A 23,710-nucleotide genomic window follows, 5' to 3' on the forward strand; every position below is an offset into this window, starting at 1 on the left:
TATCAAATAAAAATTTAGTATATTATTTAGTCCTAAAAATAGCAACAAATCGTTTTTTTTTTTTTTTTAATGATACAAATTCAAGTTAGTTTATAATTAAGGTCTTTTTTTTCTTTTCTCAAAATTGATTTAATTACACATACATGCTTGAACGTAATTATATATGTGTTTGCTATTTTGAATGAAAGGTGAGCAAAAATTTTGACATTTTTTAAAATATTACTAAAATTAAAATTAAGAAAAAAAATTAATTCAATTTTTTTAATAGATTTTTTAGTATCATAAATTTTGTTTTGGATGTTTCATTTGATATAAAATTGAATAATTCATGTGTTATTGAGTAATTGGAAAATTTTAAAGCTCAAATAAAATTATAGAATATTTCTTGATTCAATTTCATACTTTCGATTTTTTTAACATCATAAATGTTTTTTTGAGAGACAATTTTTTTTTTATATATAAAATTGAATAAATCATAAACGTTTTTTAGATACTATATTTTTTTATAAAATTGAATAATATATTACTGAGTAAATGAAATATTTATAAGCTATCAATTTAAATTGAGCATGTATATGATATATGTAACATATTTTATGCTTTATTCACGTGTTATGATAACTTTATTGAAAATTAAAATCAACCTCTTAAATATTAATTTTAATTTTGAAACAATAACTTCATTTACCAATCAGTTTTAACAGTTTTTTTTTAAACACAAATTTTTAGAACTTTCACTTCTTATTTTATTTTATATATATACACAATTATACTTGCACCAATTTTTAGTAAATAAATAAGTGGTAAAAAGCTGCTTTCAAACCCATATCAAGGCTTCGTTTGAGAGTTTATAAGGAAATGAAATGGAATGATAAAAAAGAATGGAAAAGAATGGAATGAAATGTATTTAAACGGAATATAATAGAATAGAATTAAGTAATCTTATTTGAATATTTTAAAATAAATTAATGGAAATGAATGCAATTAAATGTAATGTAAGTATTCTTATTTGGAAGTAATATAGAGGAAAATAAATAAAATAATTTTATGACAATATTACCATTAGACCCCTATTTTAAAATCAAAAGCTGAATATATAAAAGTATTTTGAGAGTTTTAGTAAAAAAGTCATTAAATCTAATTCTATTCCTTCCAATTCCTCCCAATTTCGAGAGAAGTAAAAATTTAAAGTTTTAATGGAATAGAGAGGAATTAATACTCCTTTTTAGTCATTCCATTCTCTCCTATTTAAACTCCCAAATAAAAAAAATTAAAAAAATAAATAAATTTTTTATTCTTTCCATTAAAACCCTCAAACAAGAGATGTGAAGAATGTTATAAAATTATTCTCTTTATTTCTTTCTATTCCATTCCTTCCTCCCAAACGAAAGCGAAGAGAACCAGCACTTACTAGATTTATATATATATATATATATATCACCGTTTCCTGTGGTTGTTATTCCAAATAACTTGAGTAAACCTTTCGACTTTTCCAAAGACAAACAATTTTCCAGTTGGGCAATGTACAATTTCTAGTGTTTTTCTACAGAAAAGCAAAGCAGTGTGTAAATAAACTAGCAAAGAAGGCAACGAAATTATTTCTTCCCAATACAGGAAATACAATGGATTTTGTGTTAAAAGGCAGAAATGATACAAGATATCCAAGAAATTAGTATTAAAAAATTGTGGTCAATCATAAGTTTAGGCCAACATTAACAATGTGGTCATATTTCCCAATCTTGTCAACACTGAGGCATTTTCTTGCCCCATCCATATAGAAGATCATAATGTGTTGGCCATTATTGACAACTTCCTGGAGATCGTGTGTAACTATTAAGATATAAATTAGAAAAAAATACTCAGGTAAATCAGCAAAATTGAAACAATTGGATTGATTGCCAAATATTTACATGAAGTAAATGTGTGAGATGGAGCACCAATTTCAGCCATTACTAACTGCAACACCAGAATCCCCGTAGTGTTTGATGGACCCTGTAGTGTTTGATGGACCCTGTACTTGTCGGAGAGGCATGCACCAAGTCCCCCATGAAATAGTTCTCTCCAGCAGTGCCATTGACACCAGTAACAACTAATTGCTGGCAAATAACCTCATTTTCAGAGTCTCTATTTCCAGCACCCTTCTGAGATTTACACGTAATCTAAAAGGAGCCGGCAATTAAAAAGAGTTTCTCACAAAAACCAGTTTTATGAGCTGAAATCTGTCGAGGTTGTTGTCCTCAATGCAATGTGCTGTCCATAAGCATCTTAGCGGCAATTCTGACTATTCAGTCATCATGCTGTCAACTGCCTTTGCATCATGACCATTACCAGAATCATCTGAAATGTTATCATGAACACCATCATCTTGGACATCATTATCCGCAGAGAGTAGGTTCTCATCCATTCTGTCATTCCCACTTTTCAATTCCATTCCTTCATTCTCCTTGATGATACCAGAAATTTCAATCATATTAAGCACTTGTGACTCAACGGGCAAGGATATAGCTGAGGAGGTCTTGGTTTCAGAATCAGGAGTATTGGAAACTGTAGGCTCAAGATCATTATCTGCAAGACCATCTTGATGGGTCACTGTGCATTGCTCCAGAAACTCCCTAGTTGATGGAGGAAAATCAATAGATAGTGGCTCCACATCCATCATATTTTCATTGCAATCTTTATCTTGAAACTCATTTACATCACTGGAATCAACTTTGGATGGGAGATGCTTGCTTCTTGTATTGTCCAAACCTCTGTTTCCATTCTCTGAAAAGACATTGCTGGCAACAACCTCATCAACAGAATTTAGACCAGGCGGGGAAATACATATGGACAATGACTCAACATCCATCTCGGCACAACGAATTTCTTCTCCAACATTCTCACCAGAGATGCGATTTCCACTTGTAGCCAAATCATTCAGTTCATCACACACATCACTGCTAATAACGCGAGGAGCATCATTTACAGCCCCACAATTCTCATCATGAGCTGATGCATCCTCATTTATACAGTTACTTTCATTTACTAATTCTGTATCTTGGTTAGTAAGAACCAGCTCAACAGTTTCTTGCTTGATGTTATCTACAGTTTGACTCTGAATGGGATCTAAAGCAGTCTGACTGCTATCTAAATCAACAAGTACATTTAACTGCTTCTGTGCACAAACTGCTAAAGAAATAGCATGATCACGAATCAAAGAATCATGGGGTGGGCAGTGTAGCATGTCAATCAATGCCTTGTGGTACTGGAATATGCTGATAGATGGCATGGTAGACCCTCGTTTATGGCAAAGATTAGTAACTTTGAACATAAGCTCACACATATTGCCCATTTCTGCCAAGTGCAATTGCAAATACCAAACTGTGAACCAGGATTCCAGACAACATACACTTTATCCTTAACAAGCTGGTCGGCAACTTTTGCACATCCACCTTGTATGACAACATCAGAGTCAGGAATCTTCAATGCTTTGCACCAAGATGTTAAGCCACTCATCCACTCATCTTTCCAATATCGGGCAAAATCATCCTTCCCCGAGTACTCATTAAGCCAGAAGTAAGAATGCACTTTTGTACCCAACCTATCAACCAACCAAACAGCACGTTGATAAACACCAAGGTCCTTCTCATTCAACAACCTAAGCTTCATCTAGCTGTGGTAAAACTCCATTGCTGCACATGTCTCCTGGCTGGCAAGTGGAAGAGATTTTAGTGCCGCAGTCCATGCTCCTGAGTCAGAACAAAGTCTCAAGTCAGTAATTTCTTAATAAAAGAAAACAGACTCACATAGAAAAGCCAATGGACTCCACACTATTTTAGAGCAAGACTTCATATCTTTCACCTCATACGGTCAAGTTGATCTTTAATAATTAAGATTACTAATTCATCGGGTGACCAAATCTTAGGAACCCCAAACCAAGTACAAACATACATAAATGCATACCTACACATACACACTCATACATAAAACAAATCTTGATCAATAATTGGAGCTTAGTGGTCCATTCCAAGAAATGGTCACCCATTCAACAGTGTGAATTAGCATTTTGGCAGTGAATGTGGAAGACTGCAAAACGATATATTTTTTTCACTTCCCTCACACATGGGAAAGAATTCCTCCATTTAGAAAAGACAGTGACCAACCTATTCTAGGATACCATATCGCCTTAAAGTAATCTATAAAATCTGACTCATCAATAAAATCTTCCAATAAATCTCGACTCGCATCTTAGTTTCCAAACATTTCTTTACTAAGTTTTTATGCCACGCATGACAGACCCGTCAGAAGCATCAGTACACAGCAATCAAACACATCCCTGAGAAAAATGCATAAAGCATATATAAATTCAACAATTCAAGCATGTACAATTCATTAAGAATATAGAAGAAATCACAGCCACCACGATAAAAGGTCTGGCTCCACTACAGTAAATTTTCAGCATGCTTATTAATCCAGGCTACCCAAGCCAAACTCATATATTGGACTAGAACCCCCAAAAATTATTGTTAATTTGACCTTTCAGCTTGATCAATGCAAATCTTTTGTCATATGCAACTTTATATGAAATATAATAGTTCCAGTGGTTAGAAACACATTACTAAAGCTACTTTTGAGCCATAGAATACAATAAGAGATGGAGAATCAACAAGATGGTCTGAATCAATAAGCATGTACATCCTATATTTAGGAGCTTTGAAATGGGAATGTTAAGGTTGGTCACTGATTTTGATTTTCTGTACCAAAACCCTACCTATATTTATGATAAAACTCAAGCAAGTGCTTTATAAACATGCAAATCAAGTTATTGTGTAACCAGCTTCCCATTGATGCAGGACAATGAATTCTCAAAAGGGGATTTGGTGCTTTAGGAAACAAAAGAACAAAAGGATAGGTAGGACCCTAGGAATCACCGCATAGGGTTTGCTTGAAATCACCATTAAGTGAAGAAAGTAGAAAATAGAAAAGTATGAATCAACACCTAGGGTTACTTGGAATCATCGCCAAACATGAGATGAAGGAGAGAGTATACTTGTGGGGTCCACCCTCATGTGAGGGAGAGGATGCATGTTTCCGAAACATAATGGATTTTCTCGAGATAAATGTAGGAACCTAGGAATCTAGGCTTCCTTGGAATCATCACCAAGCACTAGAAGTAATCTTCCAACACAAATTTCATTAATTTGGGATCAACTGCATTTTCGGAGCCTTATAATAGGCCTCCCAAACCACATCATAGAAGGAAAGGAAATAAATTGAAATTGATTACATTAAATTTAAAAAAAAAAAAAAAAATGTTAAAAAGCGTTACCATCCATTAGCATCAATCTATGTAAACTATGATCAATCAAGTTAATGGGCATATTTATTATTCAATCCTCCTGGAGGACCATGTTAGTAATGCCTAATGGTCCTCCCATCCAATAATAAAATTTCATGTGTATCTTAATCACAACCCTAATCACGATATTGAATTAAAATAAATAAATAAATAAATAAAAACCTTTCACGAGAACAGCTAACATCACTGTTGCCTTCTTCAACTCTGGTGTTTGCAGATTCCTTACACAAGAACACTTGGATAAAGCAAACTAAAAGCCAACCCACACCAACATTGTAGTGTAATGAACTTGTGGGTGTGAAAGTTGAAGGAGGCAGCGGTGATAGTAGGTATAGCCGTGGATTTTTATTTATTTATTTATTTTTACTTTGTAAACGTTGTGATTAGGATTTGACTTAATTAGTTTGAACACATGGAATTTTATTTTATTTTAGTTTTTGGACAGGTAAAAACGTGGCATTTTATTATTGAGTGAAAGGACCATTAGGCATTGCTGAACTGGTCCTCCTAGATGACTGAATAATTTCTCCCCTATAAGCCAATATGATCCATGGAATAATTTTCTACCAAATTTTTATTAAATCATATAGTTATTAATATACAGTTTGGAATGTGAGTGGTCAACTTAGAAACCAACCCGATTGTTAGGACATCAACTAGAGGATCATCAACAATGAACCCAGCCAATTTCCAAGTAGGATTTTTTGTGCATACTCTATTGTAAAGAGCCCTCATCCATCTATGCACATCTGAACTTGCAATCCTTGGTGCAATAATCCAAGCTACAGGGATTGCGCCTTCTTATCTGAGTTGAATACAACAAGACTGTGAATCGGATACTAGATGAATTTGCAAAAAGCACACACTTAGTTTCTAAGGACATTAAGGACTTAGGCTACATAAAATTAAAAAATAAAATAATGAAATAAATAAAATAAAATCAGACCTTCAATTTGTTTGTTCTGAACCTTGAATCATAAACCAGAAGGCTGCAATTTCCAAACAGACTCATTTGCTGTAACTGCCACTCTATTTGAATGCCTAAAGTGAAAGGTTCTGAATCAGAGAAATCTTCATAAAAGAAAATATGATTTTGATGGCTTGCAACCCACATGCCGATGCTAACTGCATCATCTGCATTAAGTTCATATGTAGAATGTTGGATGCTCCTCTCCTGTCTTCGAACATACCAGTGGCTTAACTGGTCGTCACGGTTACTTGGCCCACCTTCTCTTACTACTGATTCACTGTGTCTTTGCATTATTGTCTCCACAGAAACCCCAACATGTAGTGGAGATAAGACTCGCGGACGGAGATCCTTTAATATGTATGGAGCAAACATAGCATGCGTTCTAGCAGCCTTAGTATCCTGTGGACCATGGCATGGCAACCCCTTATTATCTACATGCTTATCTTCAGTATATATGATTAGTGCTACTGATGGTTCAGCAATCAAGCTCTTCACGATAAAGTGGCACGTGCACCCTCTCTTAGTATTTGGTCGGCCAGCATTTTTCTTCTTTGGGACATAAGTTGTCCTACTAGATCATACAGTGCCACCCTTACGGCGGTCATCAAGACCAAAGGAACACCAATACCTTCACAATCAACAAGCTATGTGAAAACTCATGATGTACTAGTTACCAGGAACTCCTCTAAAGGAACAAGCTTGAACTTACAAAATATATTCAAGAATGCTATCAACCTTTGGCTTACACGTGATCTCTGGACATCGTTGTCACCTTACTTCTAGATGAAATCTTGATGGACAGTCTTTATTTTCTGATTCACCCTTTACAAAATCATTCACTCTAGGCTAGAGCAACTCTATCAATTTTGTCACGCCAACCTTCCACCTTTGACCACACAAGGTCAGCAGCAGAAAATTCTAAGGTTGGAGGATTTTGTACAGGAAGGGATAGAATCTCGTCCTACCTGGCCATCTGCAACATACACAGACAAAAATAGAAAGGCAATAATATCAAATCAACCAACTAGGTCTATTTGCTTCTGTTCTTTCAAACAACACTTTTTCAAAGAACAGCTATTTAAAACCTCACTATTTTCTAAATACAACCATTTCAAACACCATTTTTTCAAAAGGGTACTGAAAAAAAAAAATTGTACCAAGCTGGCACTTAATTAGCCAAAGAGTAATCTTTTAAAAAACTCACATTTTTCTGGGTACACCTTTTTCAAACAAGTCATACTTAAGTACAGTTCTTTACGTGCAATATATTAGAATCCCAATTAAAATCAAACACATGGTTGCCCTTGACTAATGAAGAAAAATTATCATTTCTAAGGACAATTAAATTCAATATCGCTATGTGTTTGAATTCAATACATTTTGGTAAAGTAACACTTTTGCAACCAAAAAAAAAAAAAAAAAAAGAAACCTGAGAAGTAAGTTGTACCGAAGAGACAATTACATGAAGATATTGCTAAACCATAGATAAAATAAACCCAATTTGAAAGAGAACTAAACTAACATAAACACACATATCATAACATCCAAAGAAGCAAAAATAGAAGCGCAAGACATGTATGATAATGAATCCTTGAACAATTTTAGTAAGAGGTGGCACAACACAAGCAAATAGCAATTACCCAATTCAAACATAAATATCAACAAATACACTTAGAACACACACACAAAACAGAGCATCATACCCCATCATCAATCACCCAAAATTTCACACACATTTCATCATGGTGCATAATAAAAACAATCCAATTTTGGGTAAAAGAAATCCGAAAGAGAAAAAGGGTACCTTCGGTTTTGCTTGCCGGAACTGAGTACGACCGGTGAAGAAGAAGTGGTGGGTTTGGTTTGGTTTGGTCCTTCTCTGGGGGTTTAGGATTAGGGTTTAAGATGGGTGGGAGGTGTGGTACTGTGGTTTTGTTGCGTATATCTATCTACAATCACAAAGAAACAGTAGTAAATGAATATAATATCTTTATTTTATACCCTTTTAAAATTTAGCCGCCTATCTCACTCACTAATAACGGTGTTAACAAACACTGTCTTCTTTCTTTTTTCACTTTTGTTTTCAGTTTCTATCCGTGAGACATTGAACAATTTCATGACAACCAATGAACAATTTCATATGTTTGGAACCCCAAAACCCCATGTTTAGATCCCAATCCCCAAACCCACATAAAATCAAAAACAAGGAGAGGAGAAAAGATAAATCAAAGGAAACTAAAGAACAAACAAAGGAGGAGGAGGAGGATCGGTGTGCTTTGTTGCCTACGATGGTGGCAGAGCTCATGGGGTTTCAGGCTTTCAGGCTTGGGCTAGACTTCACTGAGAAGAGAGAACCCAAAAGAGACAACATGAGAAGTGGCTAACGGTGGCTTGCTTAGGCCGCACCTTGACAGCAGCCATGAGATCCGATAGTGGAGAGAGAGAGAGAGAGAGATCTTTAAGAGTTTGAAACGAGAGTGAGACATTGGAGGGATACAGTTAACAGAATTAGAGAAAGAGAAAGTATTAACACCGTTAGCCAAGTTTTTTTTAACAATTGTCAAGTTCTTGTTAGCACTGGTAAAATACTTTGATTCTTGAGAGTATTTACATCAAAGATGTGAAAAATGCTAAAAAGTCATTTTAGCACCAAACCACCAAAAAAACCCCTCTACATCAATGTTACTAAACCTAAAAATTTTTACAAACTTGCTAGTAGTAGTAGTAGCAGTAGCAATTTACTGTAGCAAGTTGGTGTTCCTCAATAGCGGCGGGTTGCTGGGTTGCTCGATGGGTCTCGGTGGTACCGTGGCTGGTTGTGTTGTGGGTTGTAGTATGGGTTGTGTTGTGGGTTGAGTTTAGTTGTGGCGGTGGGTTGAGGTTGTTGGTTGTGGGTTTGTGGTGGCTTGGGTGGTGAGGGTGAGTGGGTTGAGATTGGTGGTTGGTTGAATCATGGGTTGAGGCCGGTGGGTTGAGGTTGTTGGTTCTAGGTTTGTGGTGGCTTGGGTGGTGAGGGTGAATGGGTGGTAAGAATAAAAAAGAATTATAAATCATAAATAAATAATATTTTAATGAAGTGTTAAAACAAATAAAACCTTTGATGTTGGGTTTATTATGAAGTGGGGTATTAAAATAGATAAACTAGCGTTTTGATATGCTAAAAGCTACATTTTTTAGCATTCTTGATATGAATGCTCTAAATAAGAGATCTAGAGTTCAATCCCCGTCTACACCAAAAACTTATTAGTGTTTTCGTCTGATAATGAAGAGCTATTATCAAATAGCTGAATTTTAACTGTATCTAAGTTTTACCCTTTATATATATATATTCTTTTTTTTTTTTTTTTTTTGGCTGAAAAATATATTTATTTAAGTGTATTACCCTTTATATATATATATTCTTTTTTTTTTTTTTTTTTTGGCTGAAAAATATATTTATTTAAGTGTAATGTTAACATAAGGACTAAGTTGAAAAATGATAAAAAATTTATTAAAATATATCATTGTCCCTAAAGTTAACCCATAATCAATATTAGTTCTTGCAATTTAAAGTGGTGGCATTTTTAGTGCCCAACAAACCTAATTAAAGAGAACATTTTTTTAAGACCTAGAAGAACAAGAATAACGTCAGATGGAAGATCTTCCATCTGATTCCATCCACACAACCATATAAGAAGAACAAATAGCACTTCGTGCAAGTGAATATGAATATGTTTCAGTATTACAAAGCCTGCTTACATGAGAAAAATTAAAATCAATGAAAGATTGGGAGGCAATGTGTTGCACATCAATTGCTATGTGACCAAACTATGCTAGCGATCTATATTCTATAGCCACTTCGGAGGGTGTTGATGAGAATCAGGGAGTCCCCTTCCAATATAAACCGATCCAAACCAAGTTCTGCATCAAATTCCACTGCCCTTCTACCTACAAGTGCTTCCACCTTTACAACCATGAATGGCAAAAGAATTTTTTGGGAGAGAGATGCCATCACCAAGCCTTGCTCATTTCTTATCACTGCCTCGATTCCTGCACAGTTTTCTTTAGCGAAAAGGGGCGCCATTAGAATTAATTTTATACCATGAGGCGTCTGGAGGTCGCCAAGAAGCTGGAGGTTGCCAAGAAGCTGCTGGGGGTCGCAAGGATTTTGAAGAAAAAAAAGGACTAGGTTTTAGTTACTCATTTGAAGAATTACTCCTCTTTAAATCCACTGGGCCTCCCTCAAATTTTAAAATTAGGCTGTGTTTGGTTCCCGTAAAATATTTTTCGAAAAATATTTATTTTCCGGAAATGCTATTTTCGGAAAAGGAAAATATTTTCAAGTGTTTGGTTGCATTATGAAAATTGTTCTAGAAAATATTTTCATGTGTTTGGTAACATTCTGAAAATATTATTTTCCACCACTACTCACACAACCCATCACCACACAACAGGAAAACCACCAAAACACCACCACCCACACCACCACAACAACAATAAAAAATCAAAAAATCACATAGAAATCAAAATCACACACAGAGAGAGATCGGTTCGTGGGTTTCCGCCGAAGTCAAAGGTCGAAGGTCGAAGGTCGTGGGTTCGTGGCAATGGGTTTAGGTCGAAGGTCAAAGAAGGCGATGGGTCTTGGTCAAAGGTCGAAGGCGATGGGTCTGGGTCTAGGTCGAAGGCTCTGGGTTCGTCGCGATGGGTCTAGGTCGAAGGTCGAAGGCTCTAGGTTCGTGGGTTCATGGGTCGCCGGCAATGGGACGAGGACGAGGACGGCTCTGGGTCCTTCTTTCTCTCTCTCGTTCTCTCTTTTCGGAAGTAATTTGAAGGTAAAATACAAACGGAAATGGTTTTCCGTAATCAAAAGGCATTTTTACGGTCAACGGAAATGATTTTCCGTGACCCAATTTTTCTTGCGCACCCAAACACCCGCATTTACGGAAAAGCATTTTCAGAAGTGGTTTTCACCCGAAACAAACGGAGCCTTAGTTCATATAAACCCTTTACCAAAAAAAATCCAGCCCATTCATTGCCCATAGCCCGTCCAAAATTGTAACACCCCAGCCCAAAAAAAAAAGGAGATCAGATTTTTTACGAGCCACACGTGCCCACTTACCCCACTCACTTCCCCACCACACAAATATCTCTCCTTTTGGCCGGTCAACCAAGGGTCTTTTACATGTTTCTTTTCTTTTCATTTTCCTCACAAACTCTCCTCTCTTCACTCCCTCACTCTCCCGCCGGTACCACTCCTCACCACTTCCACCACCATTTTTCAGCAAGATCACCGAAAAACTCAATAGAAAAAAAGTAAGGCTCATTCATCTCTACTATTTGAGGTAAAAATTTCTAATATTTTTGGTGGGTTTATATGCTTTTGCTTGAGGTTAAGTTTATCTAAAGTTTTAATAATAATACTCATGTGATTTATGAGTATTAGAAATGATATTTATGTGTTTTTATGAATGAGTTTTGTCTTGGTAGATTTATTTGATGAGTGGATTTATAGTTTTTACAATGGTGGTTAGCTAAGTGTGAAGATTTGGGGATTTTGGCTTTTTAATGTGAAATAAATGGTGAATATAATTTTTATGGATTATTTGGAGCTAGTTAACTATTCAAATCATTTGTCTTGGGGGATATTATGATATTTGGTATCATGGGTCTCTTGTTGACATGGTGTAAACCTTGTGGGAAGTACTTAGAAGGTGTTGAGGTTTTGATGTTAGAGATAATACCTTGAATGGGTTAATTTTATAAATTGGAGTCTATGCCTTGTGAATGAATTGGTTGAAAAACTTTGGAAGTGGAAAATATTTTTGTGAGGCTATATACTAGGCTTGCCTAATCAAGGTGCTTATTTGACAATTTCTAACTTGTAGCTAGATACAATTTCAAGTTTTATGCTTATTGTGATAGGTTTGCCTGATATTGTTTAGGTTCTAACTAATCTCCTTTGGAGCTTGGAAAGTTAAGCTTTTTGAGGGTTGCAAGGTAAGTAGCTTTTAATGGGATTTTTGGAAAATAATCATGTTATATAAACTTTGTTTTTGGGTAAAACACATTTTGGAAAATTAATGGTGGAACTATGTTTTTCTAAAAAATGTTGTGTTGTGACCCTACTATTTATGATTATATATGAAAGTGCATATTCTTATTGCATATGGAGAATTGCATGATTTGTTAGCATGGAAAAGATAAGCATCTTTTATAAAATTCTTGGGAATGAATTTTATAAATTTATTGCATTATTTGCAAATTCTAAAAATGTTTTATCTTAACTTGTATTATTTGGGAAAATCTCGCAAAATATTTATGACAAGAAATAGTTTAGAGGACTTTGAGAATATTGTAGCTATTTGGTTATTGAAATATTTTATGAAACTACTTGGAAGTGAACTGTGTATTTCAAATACTTGTGAGCTTTTGATGTGGTTTTGTTATTGTGCCATGATATTAGTGATTACCTCGTCTGTGTGACAACCCCGTCTGTGTCGCCTTGGGTGAAGTTTCTGGATTTGAAATGGTATTGGATATTTTATAGCTCACAATGAATAATATATAGTTTCATAGTTACTTTGAGAAGCTTGGTGCTACAATATGTTTATCATTCTTGTCATGATGTTAAGGAAATTTATTTTGCAGAATTCAAATGGAAATTCCCAAATTTTAGCATGTCTGTAAAATGTTTATTATCATGAAACTTACATTTCTCCCACTCCATTAAATATGCTATTTACTGGGCTCTGTTTCATTCCATTATTTTACAAACTTTTCAGAGTAGGCAACTATCATTTTCAGACAGTTTTTTTGTGACTAGCAATAGTTAGACTAACTGCTGATGAAGGCTGACTTTTGTGATGGAGATAATTTATGATGTATAACTTAGAGTAGGCTTGACCCAATTCTTTTGTATCTAATAGCGGTTATGCCTTTATTTCCACTTTTGGGACAAGTTGATGATATGTAATTATTTATTTAGACCTCCATTCTTTTGTGACCAATGGTCATTGTATTTATTGCATAGAGCTCTGACTTACTTTGGGAGTATATCTAATGGAATTATTATGATAATTCTTGATATTGGTACTTAATATGATTTTATTTGGATTGAATTGCCAAAAGGAACAAAATCTACAGGTACATTTGAGATGTTTTTCTCATACTTTAGGCCTTTTTGGGTTCGGGGCGTAACAAAAATTATACAAACATCAACAAAAATTTCAACAAATCCCAAATCAGCAAATATTATCCCCCAAAAAGAAAAATCATTTCTAAATCAAATCTCTTGTAAATTCAAATATCACCCATTTACTTAAAAAATAAAAAAAAAAAGACCCAAATCTATTTAGAACTAAAATGTATATCCCTTATGCCACTGGCGCTGTCTCTAACCTGGAATTGTTCATTTGTCTCCACAACTCACCAATTTTCCACCCCCAAGCATTGCCTAAGCCGAAGCCAAACTCCACTTAGGCTCTAAGATCCAACCTTACTTTACAGACTGCAGAACTATCTCTTTCTCGAGAAATTATAAGGTCCTCATGGTGAACAAGTGATATAGTCCACCATTCCACTAAAAGACTCTTACCTGTTTAAAATTGCTGAGTTAGAAATTTTTTTTAAACAAAAACTAATTACTGACTTGACAATTTTAAACAAGTGGGAGTTTTTTAGTAGAATAATGGACAAGTGACGTAGTCTACCAAAGGGAGTCCAAATCTTCTGTCCCACTTTTTCTGCTCCACTCTATACTCCACCAATAAATACTTGCCACATGTTCACCTAATTAATTAAATACTATCATTATTAACTTATTAATACTACAATTATTAATTAATAGTAGTATTTATTTAATTAGGTAAACAAGTGGCTAGTATTTATTGGTGGAGTATAGAGTTAAGCAGGAAAAGTGGAACATAAGATTTGGACTCCATCAAAGGATGGTATAATTTCTCCTGTTTCTCTATGTTTATGTTTGAGATATATGGGTGTTAGTCTAAAAAATAGTCTACTAGTTTATGTTTTTGACTTTTGAATCTTCTACAACTTTTTATTCTTATTAAAAAAAAAAAGAAAAAAAAAAGAAAAAAAAGAAGAGGCTTTCTATTAGTTTTGTTGTGGTTTATAGCTTGCACATATTATAACATTATTTTATTTTATTTTATTTTTAGCTTTAGTTTTTATAAATGATAATAGTACTATCTACATAATACAATTTTGATAGCCGTGTATAGGTTTTTAAATCTTCCACTATTGTTATATTATTTTAATTTATATTTAGTTTAGAAAGTGGTTTGAGTAATCAAAGTAAGTTATTATTTTTGTTAAATTAAAAAAAGGTCATTATTGTTAATTGTTGTTTAAGATATATTATATTTGAGATAGTAATATGTGTACTTATTTATATATAATTTTAGTAATATGAAAGAAGGTAGGGTATTAACCTTTTTATTTTTATTTTAAATACTTACGAAAGTGGTGTCATGACTTTTGATTAAACTATTTCATTTCATTCCTATGAGACGCTCTAAAATTCTATGGATCAATGGTGTGGTAATTATGAAATTAAGACTTCTTACTTTTTTTAGCCATCAATTTTTTTTTTTTTTTCTTTTTTTGGTTAAGTTAGTTTGGCCCGCCCTAAAAAAATTTCTGGCTCCGCTACTGATCTAGGCATATATTGTTTCTTCGATTCCACACTGCCCAAATGACCATTGAGAAGAGAGTGAGGTCCCGATTTTCAACCAATATGCAGCCAAGTAAATCAATAAGTTGTCACACTGTTTCAGCCTACTATGATTCCATAGGGGGACTCTTGCCATAGTTACAAAGAATATTTATTTGTTTCAATCTAATTTTATTTATTATTGAATCCAATCTTTTCTACCAAAAAAAAAGAAAAAAAAAATCCAATCTCATTTATATATGATATGAATATCCTCAATATTTGGTCTACGTCATTTACTCAAATTAGACAAGCTAGACAGCATATATTCAAGAAAACAGTAGTCCATAGAGTGCCATTAGAATATCACTTCACCTAATTCTTCTTACCTGCAATTCTCCTGGAGTCTCAACTACAATTCCAGTATATGTAGCGTCTAAGATGCAATTTCTTCTTTGCTAAATCAAGATCACTATAAGGAAATGGAATCCTCTGTTGTTCCTGTCAATGATAAAGCTAAATATAAACTCAAACCATATTGAAGAAACCACTATGTATGCATATGGTCCATATTACAACATTGTTAGTCCCATAAAAATGATGAAAATGTTGATTCTTAACCAGCACTTGAAAGCTTAAGGGATTATAAATAGATTGGCACTATGTAGTTTCTGGCAGCACAATTAACCTCCTAGCCCCATAATCATATTCTCATCCCAGTCCCTTATGGAAAAAACAATATCACCACTGCTTTACAGGTTATACTTTGACAATGTGAAATGAAGAATAAACAAGAGGCCAAGTATAAAGTCATATTGATTTCTTTTCCCCATGCTGAACATCTTATCAGCTAAGGAATTTGAAGGAGAATTGGGTACCAAGAGGTATGAGTAGGTTAAAGAACTAATGATGTCTGAGGATATTTATGCCAAGCAAGAGTGCGTATAGGGGGTTCTAAGTTGAAAGGACTAACATAATTGGATTATTTCTCCAGGTTTGTACCCAATTGAATTTCAAGGACTATCACAAATAATCAATATATTGATTTGAAAGGAATCATAGAAATGAATTTTAAGAGCCACCTGTATTGACTTGATGTTCATCTGGGTGTGCAGAATAATTTCTCTGTTTGTCTATTTCCTACTATTCTATAACCCATGGAATGGGTTGAGACTTTAATAGTTCAATACAGTCAAGTTGATTGTTCCTAACCATAGTCCGTAGTACTATGCTGTCAATGAGTTGAATTGAAAGGACAGGGTTAACTGGATTTCCATAGTTGATTATACAAAATTGCTTTCACAAACAGGTGAAGGTGTTTTTCTACTTACCCATTATTTCCATATAGGTTTGCTTTGAAAGTCCATATGGAACTCGATTAAATTAAAGGTCTCACAAACCATTGTATTAAGCTAGCACAGTGCAGATCAGCTATTAGATGGAACTATCAAATTTAGAAGCTAGGCTTGAAAAGTTCATGTGATCTCAATGTTCATTTGAACTGATCATAGCTTGTTTATTCTTCATTAATTCTTTAACCTACTCATACCTCTTGGTACCCAATTCTCCATCAAATTCCTTAGCTGATAAGATGTTCAGCATGGGGAAAAGAAATCAATATCTGACTTTATACTTGGCCTCTTGTTTATTCTTGAGTCTGAGTTACAGGTTACAATATTGTTATATACCAGCCATTTGGATCATGTCATCTGTGTATAAAGTTGAAATATTAGTTTTCAATCTAAAGTATATCTGAACTAAAGCATAACTTATCTTATATTCTTGTGTAAAACACCATAGTATTCAATTAAGCAACGGAGCATGCAGTCAACTACTCAAAAGATAATTAAAAGAAAACCACAAAGAAAAAACAAGTCATCAACCAACAAAATGCAAAATACAACAATTATAGAAAACCACCACATCTTCACTGCAAAATCCCAGAAGATCAAGAATCAATGAGACATAAATATTTACTTACACAGAATAATCAATTTCCAGGTAGTAAAGGATGCTTACAATAACCATTATGCTAAAGAGAATCAATATTGATTATATGTATAGCAGACAAGTAAAACTGTTGCACTTAAGATTAGTTAAACCAGAAACCATTGAAAAATGAAAATCGCAATAACTATTTATCTTATTAACATTCACGTTACCTTATAAAAGCAACTACTCCCAAATGGGCAGTTTCCTTTCCCAAAATCGAAGTGCTTGCAATCAATGGACCTGCAAGAAAGACAATAACAAATTACAAAACTGAGAACAACAATATACGTTCACAATACTTCAATTGTTAGTTATCTAAATTGTTTATCAGTTTCTTGAATTTACTACCAACACATTCAGGAAAATTGACTAAACAGTATCTGAAAGTTGCGAGTTCTCAAAAACTTTTTGATAGAATTTTCTCAACTAAACAAGAGAGCAGTAGTAGATGACTCCGTGTTACTAGAATGTTAGTGAATTACAAATCAAGTAGAAGTATTTAAAGGGGGACACAAATCAAATTTGAAAATCAAAAACCAGAAACAGGATCACAAGTAACATGAAGGTCTATCGTCTAGACAAGAGTTAAGAAATTACTTGAGCTTTGCCTTGTAGCTATCAACAATGTCCTGCTTCTCTTCAACAAAATTGATCAAAGCCATAACAGGACCAAAATATGATGGAAAGTATCTTCATAGCCTTCTAAAGGAAAAACTAGGGAATACTCAATTATGCCACACACTGACCAAAGTGGTAATCCCAACCTCTGAGTCTCTGACATCAAGCAACTCCAGCCAGCCATTTTCTCCAGCTATGAGGTTTTCAAATTAATCCAAGTTTCTAACTCAACTTTACCTGAAATTATTCCAGTCTAATGAGAAGGAATTAAAACTTCACATAAACAAAAAAGAACTAACGTATATTTGTATCCATGCCTTAATTAGGTGAAGAACCATGCACACTTTGATGCCTTACTTTCAGATATATGCATTGGAACCTCAGCTGCCCCAACATTAGGCAATAACCCCTGACTCTGCATCCTCCCAAACAAGCCCTTCTCATCCTTCCACCTCTGCTGCTCCCCAAAACAACTGATCATAATATTATACGTCTTAGTACATGGCTTATGTGGCATTGTGCATGGCTTAAGGCGATAGCAATTTTCTTGAATCGCTGCCATTAGGAACTGTGCCTCCTGTGCCTGCAAAAGGTACGTTTCCCAAACGCACATCTTCTGAATTTGTTAAGAAGTAAGAGTTTGATGCAGCTACAGCTTGCATCTGTCTAAACTGCAAGTCATATGTACATCAGTCAAAACACAACAGCTACAGCGGGTAATGTTAAAAGTTCATGTAAGAGGCACATGTCAGATTAAGTGTGCTCTGATTGGCTGTTTGTAAATAAGCTATTTACATTCTGTTTTTCTTGTATAGCGGCTAGATTTGGATTAGCTACAGGGAGAGTTAGATTAGTTCTCTCTCTGTTAATTCTAATTAAAGTAAGTATACCGATAGAATTCCTATCAGTTTATTGAGAGTTTCTCTTTTAGCGATGATAGTCACTCCACAAGTACAAACTCTTTCCCCTCTTCCATTGAGTAAAACATTGTCCTATTCTTCAGATTTTTCCCTACTATATTCTTATGTGACACACTTCCCTTTGCCCATCTCCACAGTAATAAATAAAATGGCCAACAAGAACAAGAGAGTGCAATTGGTATGGAGTCTAAAGTTATTCTTCTTTGTTTCCCTTTCCTCCTTTTGTGTGCATGCGTCTTGTAGGATCCTAGATGATGGCTTTAATGACTGCACACATATTCTTGGAGGAAAAAAGATTCTAAGGTGTGCTAGCCACAGACTCAGTTATTGACAATTCAATCTTTAGGCTAACAATTTCAAACGTGTTATTTTTCATCTAAAATCCAAATAGCAAAGTCAACCAGCAATAATTTAAGCTCAAATCAAATCAGAATGTACAAATCAATCCCAAAATCCTCTCCAATACATCATTCTTTTCCTACAATTTTTAGACACCCAAACAGATTCTCGAATGAATCAAAGAAATTTAATAGAACTCAAATTTCAGCACAAGTTAACGGTTAGGGATTCGAGCTAGAAAATTTACCAATTGAAAACACCAACAATAAAATTATAAAAATAAAAAAATAAAAACTAAAAATTTTCAACAACAAAAAAATCTCAACAAAACTGATACAATAAAAACTCATTTATTTTCCTACGATTTCTCAACAACCAAACAGATTCTAAACGAGTCCAAAGAAATTTAATCGAGCTCAAATTCCCCCACAAAGCTAACGAATTGAGCTAGAATTTCAAAGCAATTGAAATAAATATAACTGTTAAAATAAATAAAAACTCAAACAAAGCCTATTCATTTCAAACAATTTCTCCAAATATAGAATCCGAGTAAATCTATAGAAATGCAATGAAATGAAAAGCCGTAGAAGATCGTACCTAGTAGAATTGGATATAAGTGTAATTTCCATAATTTCTAGGGAAACAAGCAGAGAGAGACAGACCTATAATCGGAAAATGGGGTGGCGAAGAGTGCTCAGTCTATCAACGGCCCGCTTGTCGTCGGAGATGAGATAGCTGACCACCACAAATCAGCCTGTCGGAGATGAGATGAGCTCCGATCTTTGGGTTTTCTGAGATGAGTTCAGATCGATTTTGAGAGAAGTTTCTGACATGAGCTCCAATTTTGACAGAATTTTCTGAATGTGTGAGTGGTTTCTGAGTGCCAAGTGTGAAAAAAATGAGTTTTCCTTTTGTATTTTAATTTTGGACTTCATTTCAAGGGTTGGAAATTTTGAGATATCATCTTCTATCAAAGGTTGCCATAGGATGCGTTGAAAAATGCTTAAATTTTTGAGGTAAAATTAGCGTTGGAGTGTAAAAACTAGCCCGCCTAATTATACCAGATTATTCCGAGGTTTGTATAGGTTTATTTCAAGGATTTTATTGACCCTCGGAATAAAGCTAATTAAACTTAGCCTTTTGCCCCTCTTTTTAGTGATGGTTTCGGCACTTTTTAGTCAATCATGAGAAAAGTGGGTTAAAACAAGTCAAGTTTGTTGTAGTGAAATGACTAATACCACTCCAAGAATCATGCAAAAACCAATCCTAAGTCCAACAAAACTAATCAAAGAGTGGCACAATACTTATAAAAAGGTATTTAGTATCAAATAATATCACGTCAAGCATATTAAAATCTAATAATTGAAAGACATGTATAAAATAACTATATCAGCATTCCACCACTACTTCAAGGTGTTAGTGGGTAATTATTTTTTGTGCATATGTCTCTCATTTATTGAATTTTGATACGACTGATATGGTATTATTTGATACTAAATACATTTTTCATTGATGGCTAACATATGGTTTTATATTTTGTAATGTAATATGTACATGCATAAATGAACCGTACGTCACATTTGTGTAATGTTGTAATGGTCGCAATATTTTTGCAAACCAAACTGCCCAACAAAGTGGCTATATATAAAACCTAAGGGGAAAAAATCAGCAAAAGAAATCGTTAGATGTGAAATAAAATATTTTTGGAGCAAAACAAGAATAATGATTGTTGAAATATGAAATTTAAAAGCAAAATGTGGTTACATAAAAAATGTTCAAGCAATATTTATGAAAGAGTATAAAAGTTTTGAACAAGTTTATGGGGGTCCAAAATATATGTCCTCTTTAAAAAAAAAAAATTTGATAAGATGTTGAAGGGTGGGACGCAGGGGCGGAGGGTCCCCCACCCCACTCCTACACACAAAAAAAAAAAAAAAAAATCCCAATTAAGTGAATTTACGTTACATTTTCAACTTTTCTAATAATAGTAGACTTCTACTCCTAGTACAATTCTATATATAAAATTAATGAATCACACTTAGTAGTTAGTAAACTTGATGGACTAGACAAAGCCACTTGTAGAATTTTTTTATGTGTCAAGTTTTTTTCTTGGATAGCCAACTTGAGACATAAATCCATGACATGCAGTCCATTGAAGAGTTTTCAGCAGTTAAAATTGATCTTATCAGTTACAATAGCTACTGTTGAAAGATCCTTTTCAGTAATGAACACAATTAAAAATCAATTACGCAATCGAATAGGAGATCAGTGACGAATGATTGCTTAGTCACATATATTGAGAAAGATATATTCAAGACTATTGAGTGTGAATAAATCATGCAGCGGTTTCAAAATATAAAAAATCGCCACGGGCAATTGAGTAAAATAAACTAGATGTGAAAAATAAATTTAAGTTTACATTTTATGTTAGATTCTGTATAACAATTACGTAATCATATAGTTGTTTACTTATTTTGTTATTAATACCGATTAATTTTTTTAGATTAATTTTTTACTTCCAATCTTGTCTTTTAATCTTGCCCCCCCTGACCTACATTCCTGGCTCCGCCACTGGTGGGACGTGTGGTTAAATAAAATGTCTCTAGCCACACATACCACTACAATAAAAAAGAGAAGGCCAAAACACAAAAAGAGAGCAAGTACACACACATAGAGCAATGACATTGACAGAAGAAAAAAAGGGAGGCACGGACAAAGAGAGTAACATCAAACAAAAGAAGAATACGCAGCATAGGTTTGTGTATGGGATTTCATCAATCCTTTTCTTCTCAAAATCTCTCTCCCTCATTCTTAAATCTGAATTTTTACTTAGTAATGCAAATAGGATCGGGTTTCATGGGCAGTTCCTAACTCTATACATGAAGCTTTAAATACGAGTCCTTGACTCGTAACTCCTATTTGTACATTATCAAATAAAAATTCTATCAAAGTTGTGGTGTAATGTTCTTTTTAATTGGAGTCCTTGACTCTACCCCATTAATTGGAGTCCTACCCCATTATTGGAGTCATTGACTCTACCCCATTATTGGAGTCCTTGACTCTAACATTTTAATGGAGTCATTGATTCCACTATTCAATTAATGGAGGCATTAACTCTACCAAATTAATTGAGACTAATTCTTTGGGATTATTAATTAGAGTTAATAATTCTTAAAATAAAATGACAATAAAGTTGGGTTGGGAAAATTTTTCCAATTTTCAAATATGTTCACAATAAATAAAAATTGCTTCAAAGGAGTTTTCTTTCCCTTAATCAAAATATTATTAAAATTCCTACAAAGAAGCAAATGAAAGAAAGGGAAAATTACTTGAAACTTTAACTTCTCAAAAAGAGAATCCTTGATTCAATTTCCATGAAAATGGTCTTTGACTTATTCTTGAGATTAAAACCAATTGCCTCACCCAAAAGTAAAATTAAGTTGATGCTTAATTAAAGACAAAGTATTTGACTTAAATGTCCATCATTTAAATTGGGCAAAATCAATTTGAGGATTTTGAATTTAAAACCTCAAAACAAGAACTACGAAGTGGCTTGATCCCCGCCAAGGGTACGTAGGCAACCTAAATAAATTATTAGGTGCAGCCACAAATAAATAAAAACATATACTCCTTTAAACATAAAAATAAATAAACTTATATACAAAGATGTTATGGTTGAAATCAAAGGGTCTTCCCTTGAAACAAGGGATTGTAATTAAAAGATACATTATCTTGAATGAGCACTACTCACATCAATAAAACTCATACGCCAAAAGGCCTATGGGTGAAATTATGTTTGACAAATTTGACTAATTTAACAATTCTTGTTAAACATAATTTAACGACGTTTGTTAAACATAATTTGACAACATTTGTTAAACATAAGTTGACAATTATTGTTAAACATTGATTAACAATATTCGTCAACATAATTTTTGGCACACTCGGTTGGACCCATTCTCCTTTCCATCTCCAACTATGTTTCTTATACATCAATTTTTGTGTTGTAAATAGGTCTACCAATGGCTCCCCAAGTGATTGTTTACTTTCACAAGCTTCCCGCAACTGCACAAGGATCAAATAGTTGTCGTATGACATTCACCCTTGGTCCCCCATCAAGCTAGAGGTACCAAGTGATGAACACGTGACCAACATCCAAGTTTCATCAACTTTAAAGACTTTGAAGAATAGGAAAGTAAGGAAAGGTGCTAAAGCTAAGAAGCCCCAAACCGAAGGTTCTAATGTGAATGACCCTAACACCATGGGTATAGCCCCAAGGCTTCCCCATATCCAAATCATAATTGGCTCCATCCCAATCACATTAGGAACAACTAAGTCAGTAATGATGACTTCAATTGAAGAAAGGGAAGCTAGTCATCTTGAAACCTCAAAGGTTAAGGTTACTAAGAAATCTATCAAGATTTCGAAGAAGGCATCACTAAAGCAAAAGGTGACTCCTCAACCAAAGGCAATGCGGCCTCGCATTCTTGAATTAACTTCACCAAAGAGTGATCCTGTTGTCGAGGGAAAAGAAGTAGCCATGGACATTGATGCCTCCTTTGAAACATTGCCACCAACCAAGCAAGGTCCTAGAAAAAGTGTAAGAAGAGAAGAAAGCCAAACTTCTAAATTATTTGATCACTTTCCGTTAACGGCTCTTTGTGCTGAACAATCAAAAAGGGCCAAGTCAAATTTGGAGATTCAAAAATGGGCATTCTTCTCTGGCTATTTGTGGGCAAAAGAAGAAAATTTTGGATTAGGGACAAGTTCAAAGCACAAAAATGTGATAGAGATTTGTGAGGAGGTTAACAAGCCACCAAGGCCTTACTCAGGTCCTATCACACGCTCTAGGGCCCACCTCATGTCCCAATCCATCATCG

General features: G+C 34.3%; 1 protein-coding gene and 1 pseudogene across 1 annotated transcript; both read right to left on the minus strand.

Moving 5' to 3' along the window:
• Nucleotides 1-1,660: 1,660 nt before the first annotated feature.
• On the minus strand, nt 1,661-7,281 carry LOC112002054 (uncharacterized; annotated as a pseudogene).
• A 6,212-nt stretch (nt 7,282-13,493) lies between these two features.
• Nucleotides 13,494-19,868, minus strand: LOC112002026 (E3 ubiquitin-protein ligase makorin-like). The gene is made up of 5 exons (XM_065767252.1): nt 17,889-19,868; nt 17,551-17,808; nt 17,124-17,193; nt 15,351-15,462; nt 13,494-13,884 (listed from the first exon to the last, which is right to left on the minus strand). The coding sequence occupies exons 2-4, from the start codon at nt 17,613-17,615 to the stop codon at nt 15,370-15,372; spliced, it is 228 nt and encodes a 75-aa protein (XP_065623324.1). The 5' UTR covers nt 17,616-17,808; nt 17,889-19,868; the 3' UTR covers nt 13,494-13,884; nt 15,351-15,369.
• Between the last annotated feature and the right edge of the window lie 3,842 nt (nt 19,869-23,710).

The sequence above is a fragment of the Quercus suber genome, unplaced genomic scaffold (assembly GCF_002906115.3).
Source record: "Quercus suber isolate HL8 unplaced genomic scaffold, Cork oak 2.0 scaffold_786, whole genome shotgun sequence".
Taxonomy (NCBI): Eukaryota; Viridiplantae; Streptophyta; class Magnoliopsida; order Fagales; family Fagaceae; genus Quercus; species Quercus suber.

What these genes read in the sequence shown, in the direction of transcription:
- LOC112002026 (XM_065767252.1), bottom strand. Translation starts at nt 17,615, where the DNA reads ATGGCTTTGATCAATTTTGTTGAAGAGAAGCAGGACATTGTTGATAGC. An exon ending in AGCTACAAGGCAAAGCTCAA is followed by an intron (nt 17,194 to 17,550) that starts GTAATTTCTTAA and finishes TCTTTCTTGCAG; the next exon opens with GTCCATTGATTGCAAGCACT. An exon ending in GGAGTAGTTGCTTTTATAAG is followed by an intron (nt 15,463 to 17,123) that starts GTAACGTGAATG and finishes TATCATTGACAG; the next exon opens with GAACAACAGAGGATTCCATT.